The 23,721-nt window shown below is 52.3% G+C and overlaps 1 protein-coding gene across 1 annotated transcript; it reads right to left on the bottom strand.

The window, feature by feature from the left end:
* Positions 1 to 8,288: 8,288 nt before the first annotated feature.
* Positions 8,289 to 22,873, bottom strand: CRYAA (crystallin alpha A). The gene is made up of 3 exons (XM_072139062.1): positions 22,648 to 22,873; positions 22,216 to 22,338; positions 8,289 to 8,624 (listed from the first exon to the last, which is right to left on the bottom strand). Exons 1-3 carry the CDS (start codon positions 22,834 to 22,836, stop codon positions 8,415 to 8,417), a joined length of 522 nt encoding a protein of 173 aa, XP_071995163.1. The 5' UTR covers positions 22,837 to 22,873; the 3' UTR covers positions 8,289 to 8,414.
* Positions 22,874 to 23,721: the final 848 nt, after the last annotated feature.

Below are 23,721 nucleotides of genomic sequence, written 5' to 3'. Positions count from 1 at the left end.
ATGATTGTTCTACTGCTATCACATGGAGACATTACATCTGGTGAGGAGGATGGAATGGGTGTCCTGCTGCTATCACATGGAGACATTACATCTGGTGAGGAGGATGGAATGGGTGTCCTGCTGCTATCACATGGAGACATTACACTGGTGAGGAGGATGGGATGATTGTTCTACTGCTATCACATGGAGACATTTCATCTGGTGAGGAGGATGGGATGAGTGTCCTGCTGCTATCACATGGAGACATTACATCTGGTGAGGAGGATGGGATGGGTGTCCTGCTGCTATCACATGGAGACATTACACTGGTGAGGAGGATGGGATGGGTGTCCTGCTGCCATCCCGTGAAGACATTAGATCTGGAGACGAGGATGGGATGAGTGTCCTGCTGCTATCACATGAAGACATTACACTGGTGAGGAGGATGGGATGAGTGTCCTGCTGCTATCACATGGAGATATTGCACTGGTGAGGAGGATGGGATGAGTGTCCTACTGCTATCACATGGAGACAATACACTGGTGAGGAGGATGGGATGGGTGTCCTGCTGCTATCACGTGGAGACATTACACTGGTGAGGAGGATGGGATGGGTGTCCTACTGCTATCACATGGAGACAATACACTGGTGAGGAGGATGGGATGGGTGTCCTGCTGCTATGACATGGAGACATTACACTGGTGACGAGGATGGGATTGGTTTGCTGCTGCTATCACATGAAGACATTACACTGGTGAGGAGGATGGGGATAGATGGGGATAGTAGCTGCAGGGGGACTGTATCTTGGATCGGGAGAGTAGCTGCAGGGGACTGTATCTCGGATCGGGATAGTAGCTGCAGGGGGACTGTATCTCGGATCGGGATAGTAGCTGCAGGGGGGATTGTATCTCGGATCGGAATAGTAGCTGCAGGGGGGACTGTATCTCGGATCGGGAGAGTAGCTGCATTGGACTGTATCTTGGATCGGGATAGTAGCTCCAGGGGGGACTGTATCTTGGATCGGCATAGAAGCTGCAGCGGGGACTGTATCTTGGATCGGGATAGAAGCTGCAGGGGGGACTGTATCTCGGATGGGGATAGTAGCTGCAGGGGGGACTGTATCTCGGATGGGGATAGTAGCTGCAGGGTGACTGTATCTCAGATAGGGATAGTAGCTGCAGGGGACTGTATCTCGGATCGGGATAGTAGCTGCAGGGGGACTGTATCTCAGATGGGGATAGTAGCTGCAGGGGACTGTATCTCAGATGGGGATAGTAGCTGCAGGGGGGACTGTATCTCGGATGGGGATAGTAGCTGCAGGGTGACTGTATCTCAGATAGGGATAGTAGCTGCAGGGGACTGTATCTCGGATCGGGATAGTAGCTGCAGGGGACTGTATCTCAGATCAGGATAGTAGCTGCAGGGGGACTGTATCTCGGATCGGGATAGTAGCTGCAGGGGGGAATGTTTCTCGGATCGGGATAGTAGCTGCAGTGGGACTGTATCTCGGATCGGAATAGAAGCTAAAGTGGGGACTCTATCTCGGATGGGGATAGTAGCTGCAGGGGGACTGTATCTCAGATCGGGATAGTAGCTGCATAGGGGACTGTATCTAGTATCGGGATAGTAGCTGCGGGGGGACTGTATCTCAGATCAGGATAGTAGCTCCAGGGGGGACTGTATCTTGGATCGGGATAGTAGCTGCAGGGGACTGTATCTCGGATCGGGATAGTAGCTGCAGTGGGGACTGTATCTCGGTTCGGGATAGTAGCTGCAGTGGGGACTGTATCTCAGATCGGGATAGTAGCTGCATAGGGGACTGTATCTAGTATCGGGATAGTAGCTGCGGGGGGACTGTATCTCAGATCAGGATAGTAGCTCCAGGGGGGACTGTATCTTGGATCGGGATAGTAGCTGCAGGGGACTGTATCTCGGATCGGGATAGTAGCTGCAGTGGGGACTGTATCTCGGATCGGGATAGTAGCTGCAGGGAAGACTGTATTTCGGATGGGGATAGTAGCTGCAGGGGACTGTATCTCGGATGGGGATAGTAGCTGCAGGGGACTGTATCTCGGATCGGGATAGTAGCTGCAGGGGACTGTATCTCGGATGGAGATAGTAGCTGCAGGGGACTGTATCATGGATGGGGATAGTAGCTGCAGGGGGACTATATCTCTGATCGGAATAGTAGCTGCAGGGGGGACTGTATCTCGGTTCGGGATAGTAGCTGCAGGGGGGACTGTAGGGGATAGTAGCTGCAGGGGACTGTATCTCGGATGGGGACAGTAGCTGCAGGGGACTGTATCTCGGATCGGGATAGTAGCTGCAGGGGACTGTATCTCGGATCGGGATAGTAGCTACAGGGGACTGTATCATGGATGGGGATAGTAACTGTAGGGGGACTGTATCTCGAATCGGGATAGTAGCTACAGGGGACTGTATCATGGATGGGGATAATGACTGTAGGGGGACTGTATCTCGGATCGGGATAGTAGCTGCAGGGGGGACTGTATCTCGGTTCGGGATAGTAGCTGCAGGGGGGACTGTAGAGGATAGTAGCTGCAGGGGACTGTATCTCGGATGGGGACAGTAGCTGCAGGGGACTGTATCTCGGATCGGGATAGTAGCTGCAGGGGACTGTATCTCGGATGGGGATAGTAGCTGCAGGGGACTGTATCTCGGATGGGGATAGTAGCTGCAGGGGGGACTGTATCTTGGATCAGGATAGTAGCTGCAGGGGGGACTGTATCTCGGTTCGGGATAGTAGCTCCAGGGGACTGTATCTCGGATGGGGATAGTAGCTGCAGGGGGGACTGTATCTTGGATCGGGATAGAAGCTGCAGGGAGGACTGTATGTCGGATCGGAATAGTAGCTGTAGGGGGGGCTATATCTCGGATCGGGATAGTAGCTCCAGGGGACTGTATCTCAGATCGGAATAGGAGCATCAGGGGGACTGAGACGAGGATGGGATGAGTGTCCTGCTGCTTTCACATGAAGACATTACACTGGTGAGGAGGATGGGATGAGTATCCTGCTGCTATCACATGGAGACATTACACTGGTGAGGAGGATGGGATGAGTGTCCTACTGCTATCACATGGAGACATTACACTGGTGAGGAGGATGTGATGGGTGTCCTGCTGCTATCACATGGAGACATTACACTGGTGAGGAGGATGGGATGGGTGTCCTGCTGCTATCACATGAAGAAATTACACTGATGAGGAGGATGCGATGAGTGTCCTGCTGCTATCACATGGAGAAAATACACTGGTGACGAGGATGGGATGGGTGTCCTGCTGCTATCACATGGAGACATTACACTGGTGAGGAGGATGGGATGAGTGTCCTGCTGCTATCACATGGAGACATTACACTGGTGACAAGGATGGGATGGGTGTCCTGCTGCTATCACATGGAGACATTACACTGGTGAGGAGGATGGGATGGGTGTCCTGCTGCTATGACATGGAGACATTACACTGGTGACGAGGATGGGATGGGTGTCCTGCTGCTATCACATGGAGACATTACACTGGTGAGGAGGATGGGATGAGTGTCCTGCTGCTATCACTTGGAGACATTACACTGGTGAGGAGGATGGGATTGGTGTCCTGCTGCTATCACATGGAGACATTACACTGGTGACGAGGATGGGATTGATGTGCTGCTGCTATGACGTGGAGACATTACACTGGTGAGGAGGATGGGGATAGATGGGGATAGTAGCGGCAGGGGGGACTGTATCTCGGATAAGGATAGTAGCTGCAGGGGGTCTGTATCTTGGATCGGGATAGTAGCTGCAGGAGGGACTGTATCTCGGATGGGGATAGTAGCTGCAGGGGGGACTGTATCTCGGATGGGGATAGTAGCTGCAGGGGACTGTATCTCGGATCGGGATAGTAGCTGCAGGGGGGACTGTTTCTCGGATCGGGATAGTAGCTGCAGGGGACTGTATCTCGGATCGGGATAGTAGCTGCAGGGGGGAATGTATCTCGGATGAGGATAGTAGCTGCAGGGGGTCTGTATCTTGGATCGGGATAGTAGCTGCAGGAGGGACTGTATCTCGGATCGGGATAGTAGCTGCAGGGGGGACTGTATCTCGGATCGGGATAGTAGCTGCAGGGGGACTGTATCTCGGATCGGGATAGTAGCTGCAGGGGACTGTATCTCGGATCGGGATAGTAGCTGCAGGGGGGATTGTATCTCGGATCGGGATAGTAGCTGCAGGGGGGACTATATCTCGGATCGGGAGAGTAGCTGCAGGGGACTGTATCTCTGATGGGGATAGTAGCTGCATGGGACTGTATCTCGGATCGGGATAGTAGCTCCAGGGGGGACTGTATCTTGGATCGGGATAGAAGCTGCAGGGGGGACTGTATCTCGGTTGGGGATAGTAGCTGCAGGGGGACTGTATTTCGGATCGGGACATTAGCTGCAGGGTGACTATCTCAGATCGGGACATTAGCTGCAGGGTGACTGTATCTCAGATCGGGATAGTAGCTGCTGGGGGACTGTATCTCGGATCGGGATAGTAGCTGCAGGGGGGAATGTATCTCGGATCAGTATAGTGGCTGCAGGGGGGACTGTATCTCGGATCGGAATAAAAGCTAAAGTGGGGACTGTATCTCGGATGGGGATAGTAGCTGCAGGGGGACTGTATCTCGGATCGGGATAGTAGCTGTAGGGGGGACTGTATCTCAGATCGGGATCGTAGCTACAGGGGGAACTGTATCTCGGATCGGGAAAGTAGCTGCATGGGGACTGTATCTCAGATGGGGATAGTAGCTGCAGGAGAACTGTATCTTGGATCGGGATAGTAGCTGCAGGGGGACTGTATCTCGGATGGGGATAGTAGCTGCAGGGGACTGTATCTCGGATCGGGATAGTAGCTGCAGGGGGCTGTATCTCAGATGGGGATAGTAGCTGCAGGAGGACTGTATCTTGGATCGGGATAGTAGCTGCAGGGGGACTGTATCTCGGATGGGGATAGTAGCTGCAGGGGGGACTGTATCTCGGATGGGGATAGTAGCTGCAGGAGGACTGTATCTCGGATGGGGATAGTAGCTGCAGGGGGTACTGTATCTCGGATCGGGATAGTAGCTGCAAGGGGGACTGTATCTCGGATCGGGAGAGTAGCTGCAGGGGACTGTATCTCGGATCGGGATAGTAGCTGCAGGGGACTGTATCTCGGATCGGGATAGTAGCTGCAGGGGGGATTGTATCTCGGATCGGGATAGTAGCTGAAGGGGGGACTGTATCTCGGATCGGGAGAGTAGCTGCAGGGGACTGTATCTCGGATGGGGATAGTAGCTGCATGGGACTGTATCTCGGATCGGGATAGTAGCTCCAGGGGGGACTGTATCTTGGATCGGGATAGAAGCTGCAGGGGGGACTGTATCTCAGATCGGGATAGTAGCTGCAGGGGGGACTGTATCTCGGATCGGGATAGTAGCTGCAGGTGGGACTGTATCTCGGATGGGAATAGTAGCTGCAGGGGGACTGTATTTCGGATCGGGACATTAGCTGCAGGGTGACTGTATCTCAGATCGGGACATTAGCTGCAGGGTGACTATCTCAGATCAGGATAGTAGCTGCAGGGGGACTGTATCTCGGATCGGGATAGTAGCTGCAGGGGGGAATGTATCTCGGATCAGTATAGTAGCTGCAGGGGGACTGTATCTCGGATCGGAATAGAAGCTAAAGTGGGGACTGTATCTCGAATGGGGATAGTAGCTGCAGGGGGACTGTATCTCGGATCGGGATAGTAGCTGTAGGGGGGACTGAATCTCAGATCGGGATCGTAGCTACAGGGGGAACTGTATCTCGGATCGGGAGAGTAGCTGCATGGGGACTGTATCTAGTATCGGGATAGTAGCTGCAGGGGGACTGTATATCAGAGGGGAAAGTAGCTGCAGGAGGACTGTATCTTGGATGGGGATAGTAGCTGCAGGGGACTGTATCTCAGATGGGGATAGTAGCTGCAGGGGGACTGTTTCTCGAATGGGGATAGTAGCTGCAGGGGGGACTGTATCTCGGATGGGGATAGTAGCTGCAGGGGGGACTGTATCTTGGATCGGGATAGTAGCTCCAGGGGACTGTATCTCGGATGGGGATAGTAGCTGCAGGGGACTGTATCTCGGATGGGGATAGTAGCTGCAGGGGACTGTATCTCAGATCGGGATAGTAGCTGCAGGGGGGACTGTATCTCAGATGGGGATAGTAGCTGCAGGGGGACTGTATCTCGGATTGGGATAGTAGCTGCAGGGGACAGTATCTCGGATCGGGATAGTAGCTGCAGGTATCTCGGATCGGGATAGTAGCTGCAGGGTACTGTATCTCGGATGGGGATAGTAGCTGCAGGGGGGACTGTATCTCTGATGGGGATAGTAGCTGCAGGGGGGACTGTATCTCGGATGGGGATAATAGCTGCATGGGGACTGTATCTCTGATGGGGATAGTAGCTGCAGGGCCTGTATCTCGGATGGGGATAGTAGCTGCAGGGGGACTATATCTCAGATCAGGATAGTAGCTGCAGGGGGACTGTAACTCATATCAGAATAGTAGCTGCAGGGGGACTGTAACTCGGATGGGGATAGTAGCTGCAGGGGGGACTGTATCTCGGATGGGGATAGTAGCTGCAGGGGGACTGTATCTCAGATCGGGATCGTAGCTGCAGGGGGACTGTAACTCATATCAGAATAGTAGCTCCAGGAGACTGTATCTCGGATGGGGATAGTAGCTGCAGGGGGACTGTAACTCGGATCGGGATAGTAGCTGCAGGGGACTGTATCTCGGATCGGGATAGTAGCTGCAGGGGACTGTATCTCGGATTGGGATAGTAGCTGCAGGGGACTGTATCTCGGATGGGGATAGTAGCTGCAGGGGGGACTGTATCTCGGATGGGGATAGTAGCTGCAGGGGACTGTATCTCGGATGGGGATAGTAGCTGCAGGGGGGACTGTATCTCGGATGGGGATAGTAGCTGCAGGGGACTGTATCTCGGATCGGGATAGTAGCTGCAGGGGGACTGTATCTCGGATGGGGATAGTAGCTGCAGGGGACCATATCTAGGATCGGGATAGTAGCTGCAGGAGGGACTGTATCTCGGATCGGGATAGTAGCTGCAGGGGACTGTATCTCAGATTGGGATAGTAGCTGCAGGGGACTGTATCTCGGATGGGGATAGTAGCTGCAGGGGGGACTGTATCTCGGATGGGGATAGTAGCTACAGATGGGAATTTATCTCGGATGGGGATAGTAGCTGCAGGGGGGACTGTATCTCGGATGGGGATAGTAGCTGCAGGGAGGACTGTATCTCAGATGGGGATAGTAGCTGCAGGGGGGACTATATCTCGGATGGGGATAGTAGCTGCAGGGGGGACTGTATCTCGGATGGGGATAGTAGCTGCAGGGGACTGTATCTCGGATGGGGATAGTAGCTGCAGGGGGGACTGTATCTCAGAATGGGATAGTAGCTGCAGGGGACTGTATCTCGGATCGGGATAGTAGCTCCAGGGGACTCTATCTCGGATCGGGATTGTACAGTGTAAATTCCTACAGATAGGCCACATAATTTTTGGTAATGAAGATCACTCACTACACAAGGTCCTTCGGTCCCATTATTGTGGTTTTATCAATGAGATGTCACACGGAGAGAAATGGAAGATCATTTGTTCCCTCGGCTCTCGTTGGCTAACGGAGTTTAATGAAGATGAGCAGTTAGAGGGAGATGTGCAGCGCAATAAGGCCGGACGCAATGGGGCACATTTACTAACCCTGCCCAGTGACACTGCCTAATGTCTGACGAGCATACGGAGCTGCCGCGATTCACATAGCTCATGCGCCTGGTACATGTAATTACTGATCTTGCGACACAATTTGACTTTTAAATTTAGCGGTTTGTCCGAATCCGTTGGGTTGTCTGACAGCCACTCCCCCCGATTTCTGTTGCATGAAAGCGGCGCGGATGCAACACAATCCGACCGCATGCGCCATAAACCCGGGGCAATTCAGGGCAAAACGAGAAAAATTTGGGAAACCAGACGAAAATGCTCTGTTCGGCCTCTTAGTAAATGAGCCCCATTATATAAGAGGAATGTACTGGATGTTTTTACATCTGTGTAAATGTAGTGGATGTGATACTTTCATTTCCCATCGGGGACAAATAAAGTTCTATTATTCTTATTGTTGTACTTCTTCTCCCTATGTCCCCCACCCCCTTCACCACTTCCTTTGTCCACATTGCTGTGATGGTCAGGGTCAGGCCCATACACCATGACACGGAGACACGCAGACACGCTGGGGCTGATATCAGGATATCTTTATTGCTGTTTTGGCCCCAGGCTCTGTACACAGGACAGCAGAGGCTGGGGGTAGACATTAGGATGGGGGGAAAGGAAAGAGGCATTGATGAGGACTGGACCTGGCTGTTTTAGGAGGAGGGGGCGGAGGTGGGCTTCTCCTCACGGGTTACAGGGATGGGTCTCTCGCTGTGGCTTGAATCCAGGTTGGAAAGCAATTTGGGACCAGAGAAGGTCAAGATTCCATCGGCAGAGAGGGAGCAGCTGACTGAGGATTGGTCCAAGCTTGGTGGAAGACGATAACGGCGATGAAACTCCCGGGAAATGTATCCGTGATCATCCTGAACAAAGGAAACATGTCTGTTATACATACACATACATCACATCCTCCAACCAGGACCATCCCACTGTCTGCAAATGTAGGACAGATACCAGGTAAGCTCTTACAGTGCTGTCCTGGTTATAATGCACTGGCTCCATGTTTCTACTGGAATGTTGGCTTCCACTCATCCCTCCGTATATCCATTCAAACATAACTGGGGACTTGGTTATCATCTACCCATTCCAACATCTACCCACCCATCCAAGGTTTGGCTCTGTAGACAGAACAGTCATCCACCCACCCATCCAAGGTTTGGCTCTGTAGATAGAACAGTCATCCAAATCCAAGGTTTGGCTCTGTAGATAGAACAGTTCTCCGCCCACCCACCCAACCACCTATCCAAGGTTTGGCTCTAGACAGAACAGTCATTCACCCACCCACCCATCCAAGGTTTGGCTCTGCAGACAGAACAGCCATGCACCCACCCACCCATCCAAGGTTTGGCTCTGTAGACAGAACAGTCATCCACCCATCCAAGGTTTGGCTCTGTAGACAGAACAGTCCTCCACCCACCCACCCATCCAAGGTTTGGCTCTGTAGACAGAACTGTCATCAACCCACCCACTTATCCAAGGTTTGGCTCTGTAGACAGAACAGTCATCCACCCACCCATCCAAGGTTTGGTTCTGTAGACAGTACAGTCATCCACCCACCCACTCATCCAAGGTTTGGCTCTGTAGACAGAACAGTCATCCACCCACTCATCCAAGGTTTGGCTCTGCAGACAGAACAGTCATCCACCCACCCACCCATCCAAGGTTTGGCTCTGTAGACAGAACAGTCAAACACCCACCCATCCAAGATTTGGCTTTGTAGACAGAACAGTAATGATCCAAACAACCAACCTATCCAAGGTTTGGCTCTGTAGACAGAACAGTCATCCACCCACCCACCCATCCAAGGTTTGGCTCTGCAGACAGAACAGTCAAACACCCACCCATCCAAGGTTTGGCTCTGTAGACAGAACAGTCATCCACCCACCCACCCATCCAAGGTTTGGCTCTGTAGACAGAACAGTCATCCACCCACCCACCCATCCAAGGTTTGGCTCTGTAGACAGAACAGTCATCCACACACCCACTCATCCAAGGTTTGGCTCTGTAGACAGAACAGTCATCCACCCACCCACCCATACATGGTTTGGCTCTGTAGACAGAACAGTCATCCACCCACCCACTCATCCAGGGTTTGGATCTGTAGACAGAACAGTCATCCGCCCACCCACCCAACCACCTATCCAAGGTTTGGCTCTAGACAGAACAGTTATCCGCCCAGCCACCCATCCAAGGTTTGGCTCTGTAGACAGAACAGTCATCCGCCCACCCACCCAACCACCTACCCAAGGTTTGGCCCTAGACAGAACAGTCATCCGCCCACTCATCCAAGGTTTGGCTCTTTAGACAGAACAGTCATCCACTCACCCACCCATCCAAGGTTTGGCTCTGTAGACAGAACAGTCATCCACCCACCCACTCATACAAGGTTTGGCTCTGCAGACAGAACAGTCAAACACCTACCCATCCAAGGTTTGGCTCTGTAGACAGAACAGTCATCCAACCACCCACCCATCCAAGGTTTGGCTCTGTAGACAGAACAGTCATCCACCCACCCACCCATCCATGGTTTGGCTCTGTAGACAGAACAGTCATCCAGCCACCCACCCACCCATCCAAGGTTTGGCTCTGTAGACAGAACAGCCATCCACCCACCCACCCATCCAAGGTTTGGCTCTGTAGACAGAACAGTCATCCACCCACCCACTCATCCAAGGTTTGGCTCTGCAGACAGAACAGTCAAACACCCACCCATCCAAGGTTTGGCTCTGTAGACAGAACAGTCATCCAACCACCCACCCATCCAAGGTTTGGCTCTGTAGACAGAACAGTCATCCACCCACCCACCCATCCAAGGTTTGGCTCTGTAGACAGATTAGTCATCCAGCAACCCATCCAAGGTTTGGCTCTGTAGATAGAACAGTCATCCACCCACTCACTCATCCAAGGTTTGGCTCTGTAGACAGAATAGTCATCCGCCCACCCACCAAACCACCTATCCAAGGTTTGGCTCTAGACAGAACAGTTATCCGCCCACCCATCCAAGGTTTGGCTCTGTAGACAGAACAGTCATCCACCCACCCTCCCAACCACCTATCCAAGGTTTGGCTCTAGACAGAACAGTCATCCGCCCACCCACCCATCCAAGGTTTGGCTCTTTAGACAGAACAGTCATCCACTCACCCACCCATCCAAGGTTTGGCTCTGCAGACAGAACGGCCATCCACCCACCCACCCATCCAAGGTTTGGCTCTGTAGACAGAACAGTCATCCACCCACCCACTCATCCAAGGTTTGGCTCTGTAGACAGAACAGTCATCCACGGTTTGGCTCTGTAGACAGAACAGTCATCCACCCACCCACTCATCCAAGGTTTGGATCTGTAGACAGAACAGTCATCCACCCACCCACTCATCCAAGGTTTGGATCTGTAGACAGAACAGTCATTCACCCACCCACCCATCCAAGGTTTGGCTCTGCAGACAGAACAGCCATGCACCCACCCACCCATCCAAGGTTTGGCTCTGTAGACAGAACAGTCATCCACCCATCCAAGGTTTGGCTCTGTAGACAGAACAGTCATCCACCCACCCACCCATCCAAGGTTTGGCTCTGTAGACAGAACTGTCATCAACCCACCCACTTATCCAAGGTTTGGCTCTGTAGACAGAACAGTCATCCACCCACCCATCCAAGGTTTGGTTCTGTAGACAGTACAGTCATCCACCCACCCACTCATCCAAGGTTTGGCTCTGTAGACAGAACAGTCATCCACCCACCCACCCATCCAAGGTTTGGCTCTGTAGACAGAACAGTCATCCACCCACCCATCCAAGATTTGGCTTTGTAGACAGAACAGTAATGATCCAAACAACCAACCTATCCAAGGTTTGGCTCTGTAGACAGAACAGTCATCCACCCACCCACCCATCCAAGGTTTGGCTCTGCAGACAGAACAGTCAAACACCCACCCATCCAAGGTTTGGCTCTGTAGACAGAACAGTCATCCACCCACCCACCCACCCATCCAAGGTTTGGCTCTGTAGACAGAACAGTCATCCACCCACCCACCCATCCAAGGTTTGGCTCTGTAGACAGAACAGTCATCCACACACCCACTCATCCAAGGTTTGGCTCTGTAGACAGAACAGTCATCCACCCACCCACCCATCCATGGTTTGGCTCTGTAGACAGAACAGTCATCCACCCACCCACTCATCCAGGGTTTGGATCTGTAGACAGAACAGTCATCCGCCCACCCACCCAACCACCTATCCAAGGTTTGGCTCTAGACAGAACAGTTATCCGCCCAGCCACCCATCCAAGGTTTGGCTCTGTAGACAGAACAGTCATCCGCCCACCCACCCAACCACCTATCCAAGGTTTGGCTCTAGACAGAACAGTCATCCGCCCACTCATCCAAGGTTTGGCTCTTTAGACAGAACAGTCATCCACTCACCCACCCATCCAAGGTTTGGCTCTGTAGACAGAACAGTCATCCACCCACCCACTCATACAAGGTTTGGCTCTGCAGACAGAACAGTCAAACACCTACCCATCCAAGGTTTGGCTCTGTAGACAGAACAGTCATCCAACCACCCACCCATCCAAGGTTTGGCTCTGTAGACAGAACAGTCATCCACCCACCCACCCATCCATGGTTTGGCTCTGTAGACAGAACAGTCATCCAGCCACCCACCCACCCATCCAAGGTTTGGCTCTGTAGACAGAACAGTCATCCAACCACCCACCCATCCAAGGTTTGGCTCTGTAGACAGAACAGTCATCCACCCACCCACCCATCCAAGGTTTGGCTCTGTAGACAGAACAGTCATCCAGCCACCCACCCACCCATCCAAGGTTTGGCTCTGTAGACAGGACAGTCATCCACCCACCCATCCAAGGTTTGGCTCTGTAGACAGAACAGTCATCCACCCACCCATCCAAGGTTTGGCTCTGTAGACAGAACAGTCATCCACCCACTCACTCATCCAAGGTTTGGCTCTGTAGACAGAATAGTCATCCGCCCACCCACCAAACCACCTATCCAAGGTTTGGCTCTAGACAGAACAGTTATCCGCCCACCCATCCAAGGTTTGGCTCTGTAGACAGAACAGTCATCCACCCACCCTCCCAACCACCTATCCAAGGTTTGGCTCTTGACAGAACAGTCATCCGCCCACCCACCCATCCAAGGTTTGGCTCTTTAGACAGAACAGTCATCCACTCACCCACCCATCCAAGGTTTGGCTCTGCAGACAGAACGGCCATCCACCCACCCACCCATCCAAGGTTTGGCTCTGTAGACAGAACAGTCATCCACCCACCCACTCATCCAAGGTTTGGCTCTGTAGACAGAACAGTCATCCACCCACCCACCCATCCATGGTTTGGCTCTGTAGACAGAACAGTCATCCACCCACCCACTCATCCAAGGTTTGGATCTGTAGACAGAACAGTCATCCACCCACCCACCCAACCACCTATCCAAGGTTTGGCTCTAGACAGAACAGTTATCCGCCCAGCCACCCATCCAAGGTTTGGCTCTGTAGACAGAACAGTCATCCGCCCACCCACCCAACCACCTATCCTAGGTTTGGCTCTAGACAGAACAGTCATCCGCCCACTCATCCAAGGTTTGGCTCTTTAGACAGAACAGTCATCCACTCACCCACCCATCCAAGGTTTGGCTCTGCAGACAGAACAGCCATCCACCCACCCACCCACTCATACAAGGTTTGGCTCTGCAGACAGAACAGTCAAACACCCACCCATCCAAGGTTTGGCTCTGTAGACAGAACAGTCATCCAACCACCCACCCATCCAAGGTTTGGCTCTGTAGACAGAACAGTCATCCACCCACCCACCCATCCATGGTTTGGCTCTGTAGACAGAACAGTCATCCAGCCACCCACCCACCCATCCAAGGTTTGGCTCTGTAGACAGAACAGCCATCCACCCACCCACCCATCCAAGGTTTGGCTCTGTAGACAGAACAGTCATCCACCCACCCACTCATCCAAGGTTTGGCTCTGCAGACAGAACAGTCAAACACCCACCCATCCAAGGTTTGGCTCTGTAGACAGAACAGTCATCCAACCACCCACCCATCCAAGGTTTGGCTCTGTAGACAGAACAGTCATCCAAACACCCACCCATCCAAGTTTTGGCTCTGTAGACAGAACAGTCATCCAGCCACCCACCCACCCATCCAAGGTTTGGCTCTGTAGACAGAACAGTCATCCACCCACCCATCCAAGGTTTGGCTCTGTAGACAGAACAGTCATCCACCCACTCACTCATCCAAGGTTTGGCTCTGTAGACAGAATAGTCATCCGCCCACCCACCAAACCACCTATCCAAGGTTTGGCTCTAGACAGAACAGTTATCCGCCCACCCATCCAAGGTTTGGCTCTGTAGACAGAACAGTCATCCACCCACCCACCCAACCACCTATCCAAGGTTTGGCTCTAGACAGAACAGTCATCCACTCACCCACCCATCCAAGGTTTGGCTCTGCAGACAGAACAGCCATCCACCCAACCACCCATCCATGGTTTGGCTCTGTAGACAGAACAGTTATCAGCCCAGCCACCCATCCAAGGTTTGGCTCTGTAGACAGAACAGTCATCTGCCCACCCACCCAACCACCTATCCAAGGTTTGGCTCTAGACAGAACAGTCATCTGCCCACCCATCCAAGGTTTGGCTCTTTAGACAGAACAGCCATCCACCCACCCACCCATCCAAGGTTTGGCTCTGCAGACAGAACAGCCATCCACCCACCCACCCATCCAAGGTTTGGCTCTGTAGACAGAACAGTCATCCACCCACCCACTCATCCAAGGTTTGGCTCTGCAGACAGAACAGTCAAACACCCACCCATCAAAGGTTTGGCTCTGTAGACAGAACAGTCATCCACCCACCCACCCATCCAAGGTTTGGCTCTGTAGACAGAACAGTCATCCACCCACCCATCCAAGGTTTGGCTCTGTAGACAGAACAGTCATCCACCCACTCACTCATCCAAGGTTTGGCTCTGTAGACAGAATAGTCATCCGCCCACCCACCAAACCACCTATCCAAGGTTTGGCTCTAGACAGAACAGTTATCCGCCCACCCATCCAAGGTTTGGCTCTGTAGACAGAATAGTCATCCACCCACCCACCCAACCACCTATCCAAGGTTTGGCTCTAGACAGAACAGTCATCCGCCCACCCACCCATCCAAGGTTTGGCTCTTTAGACAGAACAGTCATCCACTCACCCACCCATCCAAGGTTTGGCTCTGCAGACAGAACAGCCATCCACCCACCCACCCATCCAAGGTTGGGCTCTGTAGACAGAACAGTCATCCACCCACCCACTCATCCAAGGTTTGGCTCTGTAGACAGAACAGTCATCCACCCACCCACTCATCCAAGGTTTGGCTCTGCAGACAGAACAGTCATCCACCCACCCACCCATCCAAGGTTTGGCTCTGCAGACAGAACAGTCAAACACCCACCCATCCAAGGTTTGGCTCTGTAGACAGAACAGTCATCCTCCCACCAACCCACCAATCCAAGGTTTGGCTCTGTAGACAGAACAGTCATATACCCACCGACCCACCCATCCAAGGTTTGGCTCTGTAGACAGAACAGTCATCCTACCCACCCACCCATCCAAGGTTTGGCTCTGTAGACAGAATAGTCAAACACCCACCGACCCACCCATCCAAGGTTTGGCTCTGTAGACAGAACAGTCATCCACCCACCCACCCATCCAAGGTTTGGCCCTGTAGACAGAGCAGTCATCCACCCACCCACTCATCCAAGGTTTGGCTCTGTAGACAGAACTGTCATCCGCCCACCCACCAAACCACCTATCCAAGGTTTGGCTCTAGACAGAACAGTTATCTGCCCACCCACCCATCCAAGGTTTGGCTCTGTAGACAGAACAGTCATCCACCCACCCACCCAACCACCTATCCAAGGTTTGGCTCTAGACAGAACAGTTATCTGCCCACCCACCCATCCAAGGTTTGGCTCTGCAGACAGAACAGTCATCCACCCACCCACTCATCCAAGGTTTGGCTCTGCAGACAGAACAGTCAAACACCCACCCATCCAAGGTTTGGCTCTGTAGACAGAACAGTCATCCAACCACCCACCCATCCAAGGTTTGGCTCTGTAGACAGAACAGTCATCCACCCACCCACCCATCCAAGGTTTGGCTCTGTAGACAGATTAGTCATCCAGCAACCCATCCAAGGTTTGGCTCTGTAGATAGAACAGTCATCCACCCACTCACTCATCCAAGGTTTGGCTCTGTAGACAGAATAGTCATCCGCCCACCCACCAAACCACCTATCCAAGGTTTGGCTCTAGACAGAACAGTTATCCGCCCACCCATCCAAGGTTTGGCTCTGTAGACAGAACAGTCATCCACCCACCCTCCCAACCACCTATCCAAGGTTTGGCTCTAGACAGAACAGTCATCCGCCCACCCACCCATCCAAGGTTTGGCTCTTTAGACAGAACAGTCATCCACTCACCCACCCATCCAAGGTTTGGCTCTGCAGACAGAACGGCCATCCACCCACCCACCCATCCAAGGTTTGGCTCTGTAGACAGAACAGTCATCCACCCACCCACTCATCCAAGGTTTGGCTCTGTAGACAGAACAGTCATCCACGGTTTGGCTCTGTAGACAGAACAGTCATCCACCCACCCACTCATCCAAGGTTTGGATCTGTAGACAGAACAGTCATCCACCCACCCACTCATCCAAGGTTTGGATCTGTAGACAGAACAGTCATTCACCCACCCACCCATCCAAGGTTTGGCTCTGCAGACAGAACAGCCATGCACCCACCCACCCATCCAAGGTTTGGCTCTGTAGACAGAACAGTCATCCACCCATCCAAGGTTTGGCTCTGTAGACAGAACAGTCATCCACCCACCCACCCATCCAAGGTTTGGCTCTGTAGACAGAACTGTCATCAACCCACCCACTTATCCAAGGTTTGGCTCTGTAGACAGAACAGTCATCCACCCACCCATCCAAGGTTTGGTTCTGTAGACAGTACAGTCATCCACCCACCCACTCATCCAAGGTTTGGCTCTGTAGACAGAACAGTCATCCACCCACTCACTCATCCAAGGTTTGGCTCTGCAGACAGAACAGTCATCCACCCACCCACCCATCCAAGGTTTGGCTCTGTAGACAGAACAGTCATCCACCCACCCATCCAAGATTTGGCTTTGTAGACAGAACAGTAATGATCCAAACAACCAACCTATCCAAGGTTTGGCTCTGTAGACAGAACAGTCATCCACCCACCCACCCATCCAAGGTTTGGCTCTGCAGACAGAACAGTCAAACACCCACCCATCCAAGGTTTGGCTCTGTAGACAGAACAGTCATCCACCCACCCACCCACCCATCCAAGGTTTGGCTCTGTAGACAGAACAGTCATCCACCCACCCACCCATCCAAGGTTTGGCTCTGTAGACAGAACAGTCATCCACCCACCCACCCATCCAAGGTTTGGCTCTGTAGACAGAACAGTCATCCACACACCCACTCATCCAAGGTTTGGCTCTGTAGACAGAACAGTCATCCACCCACCCACCCATCCATGGTTTGGCTCTGTAGACAGAACAGTCATCCACCCACCCACTCATCCAGGGTTTGGATCTGTAGACAGAACAGTCATCCGCCCACCCACCCAACCACCTATCCAAGGTTTGGCTCTAGACAGAACAGTTATCCGCCCAGCCACCCATCCAAGGTTTGGCTCTGTAGACAGAACAGTCATCCGCCCACCCACCCAACCACCTATCCAAGGTTTGGCTCTAGACAGAACAGTCATCCGCCCACTCATCCAAGGTTTGGCTCTTTAGACAGAACAGTCATCCACTCACCCACCCATCCAAGGTTTGGCTCTGTAGACAGAACAGTCATCCACCCACCCACTCATACAAGGTTTGGCTCTGCAGACAGAACAGTCAAACACCTACCCATCCAAGGTTTGGCTCTGTAGACAGAACAGTCATCCAACCACCCACCCATCCAAGGTTTGGCTCTGTAGACAGAACAGTCATCCACCCACCCACCCATCCATGGTTTGGCTCTGTAGACAGAACAGTCATCCAGCCACCCACCCACCCATCCAAGGTTTGGCTCTGTAGACAGAACAGTCATCCAACCACCCACCCATCCAAGGTTTGGCTCTGTAGACAGAACAGTCATCCACCCACCCACCCATCCAAGGTTTGGCTCTGTAGACAGAACAGTCATCCAGCCACCCACCCACCCATCCAAGGTTTGGCTCTGTAGACAGGACAGTCATCCACCCACCCATCCAAGGTTTGGCTCTGTAGACAGAACAGTCATCCACCCACTCACTCATCCAAGGTTTGGCTCTGTAGACAGAATAGTCATCCGCCCACCCACCAAACCACCTATCCAAGGTTTGGCTCTAGACAGAACAGTTATCCGCCCACCCATCCAAGGTTTGGCTCTGTAGACAGAACAGTCATCCACCCACCCTCCCAACCACCTATCCAAGGTTTGGCTCTTGACAGAACAGTCATCCGCCCACCCACCCATCCAAGGTTTGGCTCTTTAGACAGAACAGTCATCCACTCACCCACCCATCCAAGGTTTGGCTCTGCAGACAGAACGGCCATCCACCCACCCACCCATCCAAGGTTTGGCTCTGTAGACAGAACAGTCATCCACCCACCCACTCATCCAAGGTTTGGCTCTGTAGACAGAACAGTCATCCACCCACCCACCCATCCATGGTTTGGCTCTGTAGACAGAACAGTCATCCACCCACCCACTCATCCAAGGTTTGGATCTGTAGACAGAACAGTCATCCACCCACCCACCCAACCACCTATCCAAGGTTTGGCTCTAGACAGAACAGTTATCCGCCCAGCCACCCATCCAAGGTTTGGCTCTGTAGACAGAACAGTCATCCGCCCACCCACCCAACCACCTATCCTAGGTTTGGCTCTAGACAGAACAGTCATCCGCCCACTCATCCAAGGTTTGGCTCTTTAGACAGAACAGTCATCCACTCACCCACCCATCCAAGGTTTGGCTCTGCAGACAGAACAGCCATCCACCCACCCACCCACTCATACAAGGTTTGGCTCTGCAGACAGAACAGTCAAACACCCACCCATCCAAGGTTTGGCTCTGTAGACAGAACAGTCATCCAACCACCCACCCATCCAAGGTTTGGCTCTGTAGACAGAACAGTCATCCACCCACCCACCCATCCATGGTTTGGCTCTGTAGACAGAACAGTCATCCAGCCACCCACCCACCCATCCAAGGTTTGGCTCTGTAGACAGAACAGCCATCCACCCACCCACCCATCCAAGGTTTGGCTCTGTAGACAGAACAGTCATCCACCCACCCACTCATCCAAGGTTTGGCTCTGCAGACAGAACAGTCAAACACCCACCCATCCAAGGTTTGGCTCTGTAGACAGAACAGTCATCCAACCACCCACCCATCCAAGGTTTGGCTCTGTAGACAGAACAGTCATCCAAACACTCACCCATCCAAGTTTTGGCTCTGTAGACAGAACAGTCATCCAGCCACCCACCCACCCATCCAAGGTTTGGCTCTGTAGACAGAACAGTCATCCACCCACCCATCCAAGGTTTGGCTCTGTAGACAGAACAGTCATCCACCCACTCACTCATCCAAGGTTTGGCTCTGTAGACAGAATAGTCATCCGCCCACCCACCAAACCACCTATCCAAGGTTTGGCTCTAGACAGAACAGTTATCCGCCCACCCATCCAAGGTTTGGCTCTGTAGACAGAACAGTCATCCACCCACCCACCCAACCACCTATCCAAGGTTTGGCTCTAGACAGAACAGTCATCCACTCACCCACCCATCCAAGGTTTGGCTCTGCAGACAGAACAGTCATCCACCCAACCACCCATCCATGGTTTGGCTCTGTAGACAGAACAGTTATCAGCCCAGCCACCCATCCAAGGTTTGGCTCTGTAGACAGAACAGTCATCTGCCCACCCACCCAACCACCTATCCAAGGTTTGGCTCTAGACAGAACAGTCATCTGCCCACCCATCCAAGGTTTGGCTCTTTAGACAGAACAGCCATCCACCCACCCACCCATCCAAGGTTTGGCTCTGCAGACAGAACAGCCATCCACCCACCCACCCATCCAAGGTTTGGCTCTGTAGACAGAACAGTCATCCACCCACCCACTCATCCAAGGTTTGGCTCTGCAGACAGAACAGTCAAACACCCACCCATCAAAGGTTTGGCTCTGTAGACAGAACAGTCATCCACCCAACCACCCATCCAAGGTTTGGCTCTGTAGACAGAACAGTCATCCACCCACCCATCCAAGGTTTGGCTCTGTAGACAGAACAGTCATCCACCCACTCACTCATCCAAGGTTTGGCTCTGTAGACAGAATAGTCATCCGCCCACCCACCAAACCACCTATCCAAGGTTTGGCTCTAGACAGAACAGTTATCCGCCCACCCATCCAAGGTTTGGCTCTGTAGACAGAATAGTCATCCACCCACCCACCCAACCACCTATCCAAGGTTTGGCTCTAGACAGAACAGTCATCCGCCCACCCACCCATCCAAGGTTTGGCTCTTTAGACAGAACAGTCATCCACTCACCCACCCATCCAAGGTTTGGCTCTGCAGACAGAACAGCCATCCACCCACCCACCCATCCAAGGTTGGGCTCTGTAGACAGAACAGTCATCCACCCACCCACTCATCCAAGGTTTGGCTCTGTAGACAGAACAGTCATCCACCCACCCACTCATCCAAGGTTTGGCTCTGCAGACAGAACAGTCATCCACCCACCCACCCATCCAAGGTTTGGCTCTGCAGACAGAACAGTCAAACACCCACCCATCCAAGGTTTGGCTCTGTAGACAGAACAGTCATCCTCCCACCAACCCACCAATCCAAGGTTTGGCTCTGTAGACAGAACAGTCATATACCCACCGACCCACCCATCCAAGGTTTGGCTCTGTAGACAGAACAGTCATCCACCCACCCACCCATCCAAGGTTTGGCCCTGTAGACAGAGCAGTCATCCACCCACCCACTCATCCAAGGTTTGGCTCTGTAGACAGAACTGTCATCCGCCCACCCACCAAACCACCTATCCAAGGTTTGGCTCTAGACAGAACAGTTATCTGCCCACCCACCCATCCAAGGTTTGGCTCTGTAGACAGAACAGTCATCCACCCACCCACCCAACCACCTATCCAAGGTTTGGCTCTAGACAGAACAGTTATCTGCCCACCCACCCATCCAAGGTTTGGCTCTGCAGACAGAACAGTCATCCACCCACCCAAGGTTTGGCTCTGTAGACAGAACAGTCATCCACCCACCGACCCACCCATCCAAGGTTTGGCTCTGTAGACAGAACAGTCAAACACCCACCCAATCATCCAAAGTTTGGCTCTGTAGACAGAACAGTCATCCACCCACCCATCCAAGGTTTGGCTCTGTAGACAGAACAGTCATCCACCCACTCATCCAAAGTTTGGCTCTGCAGTCAGAACAGTCATCAATCCAACCAACCACCCACCCAAGGTTTGGCTCTGTAGATAGAACAGTCATCCGCCCACCCATCCAAGGTTTGGCTCTGTTATCAGAACAGTCACCCACCCACCCATCCAAGGTTTGGCTCTGTAGACAGAACAGTCATCCACCCACCCACCCATCCATGGTTTGGCTCTGTAGACAGAACAGTCATCCACCCACCCACTCATCCAAGGTTTGGATCTGTAGACAGAACAGTCATCCACCCACCCATCCAAGGTTTGGCTCTGTAGACAGAACAGTCATCCACCCACTCATCCAAAGTTTGGCTCTGCAGTCAGAACAGTCATCAATCCAACCAACCACCCACCCAAGGTTTGGCTCTGTAGATAGAACAGTCATCCGCCCACCCATCCAAGGTTTGGCTCTGTTATCAGAACAGTCACCCACCCACCCATCCAAGGTTTGGCTCTGCAGACTGAGAACAGTCATCAATCCACCCACCCACCCATCCAAGGTTTGGCTCTGTAGACAGAACAGTCATCCATCCAACCTTCCAAGTTTCTGTGCTGGGTTCTCTATCCATCCCTAAAGCTATCTATTACAAGCTTCGGCAGCCAGAGAAATCATCTACTCATGGCTTCATCCACCCTAGCCTCTCCTGACTACTAAACGCGTCCAATCATCCTATCCATCCCTCATTCCATCCACACATCTGTGGTTCTGCTCTGGATGCAGTAGTCATGTCCCCATCTGAGCCTCTACTCTGGGAACACAGTTGCCATGCACTCATCTATCCCTCCATCCACTCATCCGAGACTCTGCCCCGGGGACACTGCAGTCACCTACCCATCCCCCGTCTACCAATTAATCCAAGTCTCTGTCCGAATGACACAGTAGTCCCCAAACCATACATGGCTCGGACCTGTGGATGTTCATCACCTACCTGTCTTTCACTGTGTTTTCCATGGATCTCCACAAAGTCATCCAGAACTTTCACAGTCAGATCCTCTGGAGAGAAATGCTTCACATCCAAGTAAATGGTAAAACGCTCACGGTCCGAACGCACCTGTAATGAGAGATGAAGACGTCAACCAGCTAAACAAGTGCCCTACCAAAGGTAGAGGCCATCACTGACACTGGATGCCATATACCACTGACTTTACTATGTGAAGGAACAAATTCCCATTACTGGAGGGTTGGACAATGCCAGGGGACCCAACATTCACCCAATCAATACAATTGTCCACCTTCTACTGGAAGAAAAAGGAAACTCAATGGGCAATTATGGACTACAGGGTAGGTTCTACATGAGCCTAACAGTAGAAGGATGTGTCCAGTCTGGTGGCCATCCATTGGACGCTTGTGTTGCCCTCACCTCAGAGATGCCAGAATCCATATATCCCCTGAAGAGACTCTGCCTGTAGTGGGGGCTGATGGTGGAGGAGATGAAGGGGTATAAGTCATAATCAAAGAGACCTTCTCCAAACATCTGTTCGAAGAGGCGATTGGGATAGAAGGGGCCAAGGGCTCGCTTGAACCAGGGGTGCTGAATAGTGATGTCCATGGTCAAGCCCGGCACAGATCTATAGGCTCAGACACGCAGCCACCCCATTATATACCAGAGGTGGAGAGGGGGGGTCTCACATTCACAGGGGAGGGATTACACAGAGCCCTCCAGAGAGACATGACCTCATCCATATCCCACCGTCAGCACATTTCTCTGTCTGACCTGGGGCACATTGTCTGCAGCTTCTCCTGTGCCAGCAAAATGCCTCTACCCCTGCCTGGGGAACAATGGCTTGGACCGGGACATCAGGAGGAGAGGGAGAAAGTGGTCAACGCTGGCGCCTCCGACATGACAGCCAAACTCAGGGTGAGAGACAGGCCTGAAAATAACAGGAACCCAGATCTTACAGTGACACATACATGACAGATCCACCTGCATGACGAAGAACATGCAGTGCACATACATGACAGATCCAGGTATATGTGCCTTTTCCATAAACATACAGTTCTTCACTCACATTTAGAGCATGTACACATTACATATACACACACATACAGTGCAATATACAGACATACAGCGTATATACACACCACATACATATCACAGATACAGCGTATATACACACCATACACCATATACACACATACAGTGCAATATACACACATACAGCATATATACACACCACATACACATACATATCACAGATACAGCGTATATACACACCATACACCATATACACACACATACAGTGCAATATAAACACATTCAGCATATATACACACCACATACACATTAATCATAGTATCATAGTATCATAGTATATAAGGCTGGAAGGAGACGCAAGTCCATCAAGTCCAACCTTCAAGAATTAAATAAATGTTTTATCCCCATAACCCATGATATTATTTCTCTCCAGAAAGTCATCCAGGCCTCTCTTGAACA

This window comes from Engystomops pustulosus, chromosome 2 (genome assembly GCF_040894005.1).
Source record: "Engystomops pustulosus chromosome 2, aEngPut4.maternal, whole genome shotgun sequence".
Taxonomy (NCBI): domain Eukaryota; kingdom Metazoa; phylum Chordata; class Amphibia; order Anura; family Leptodactylidae; genus Engystomops; species Engystomops pustulosus.
This window is presented reverse-complemented; position numbering and strand designations above follow the sequence as displayed.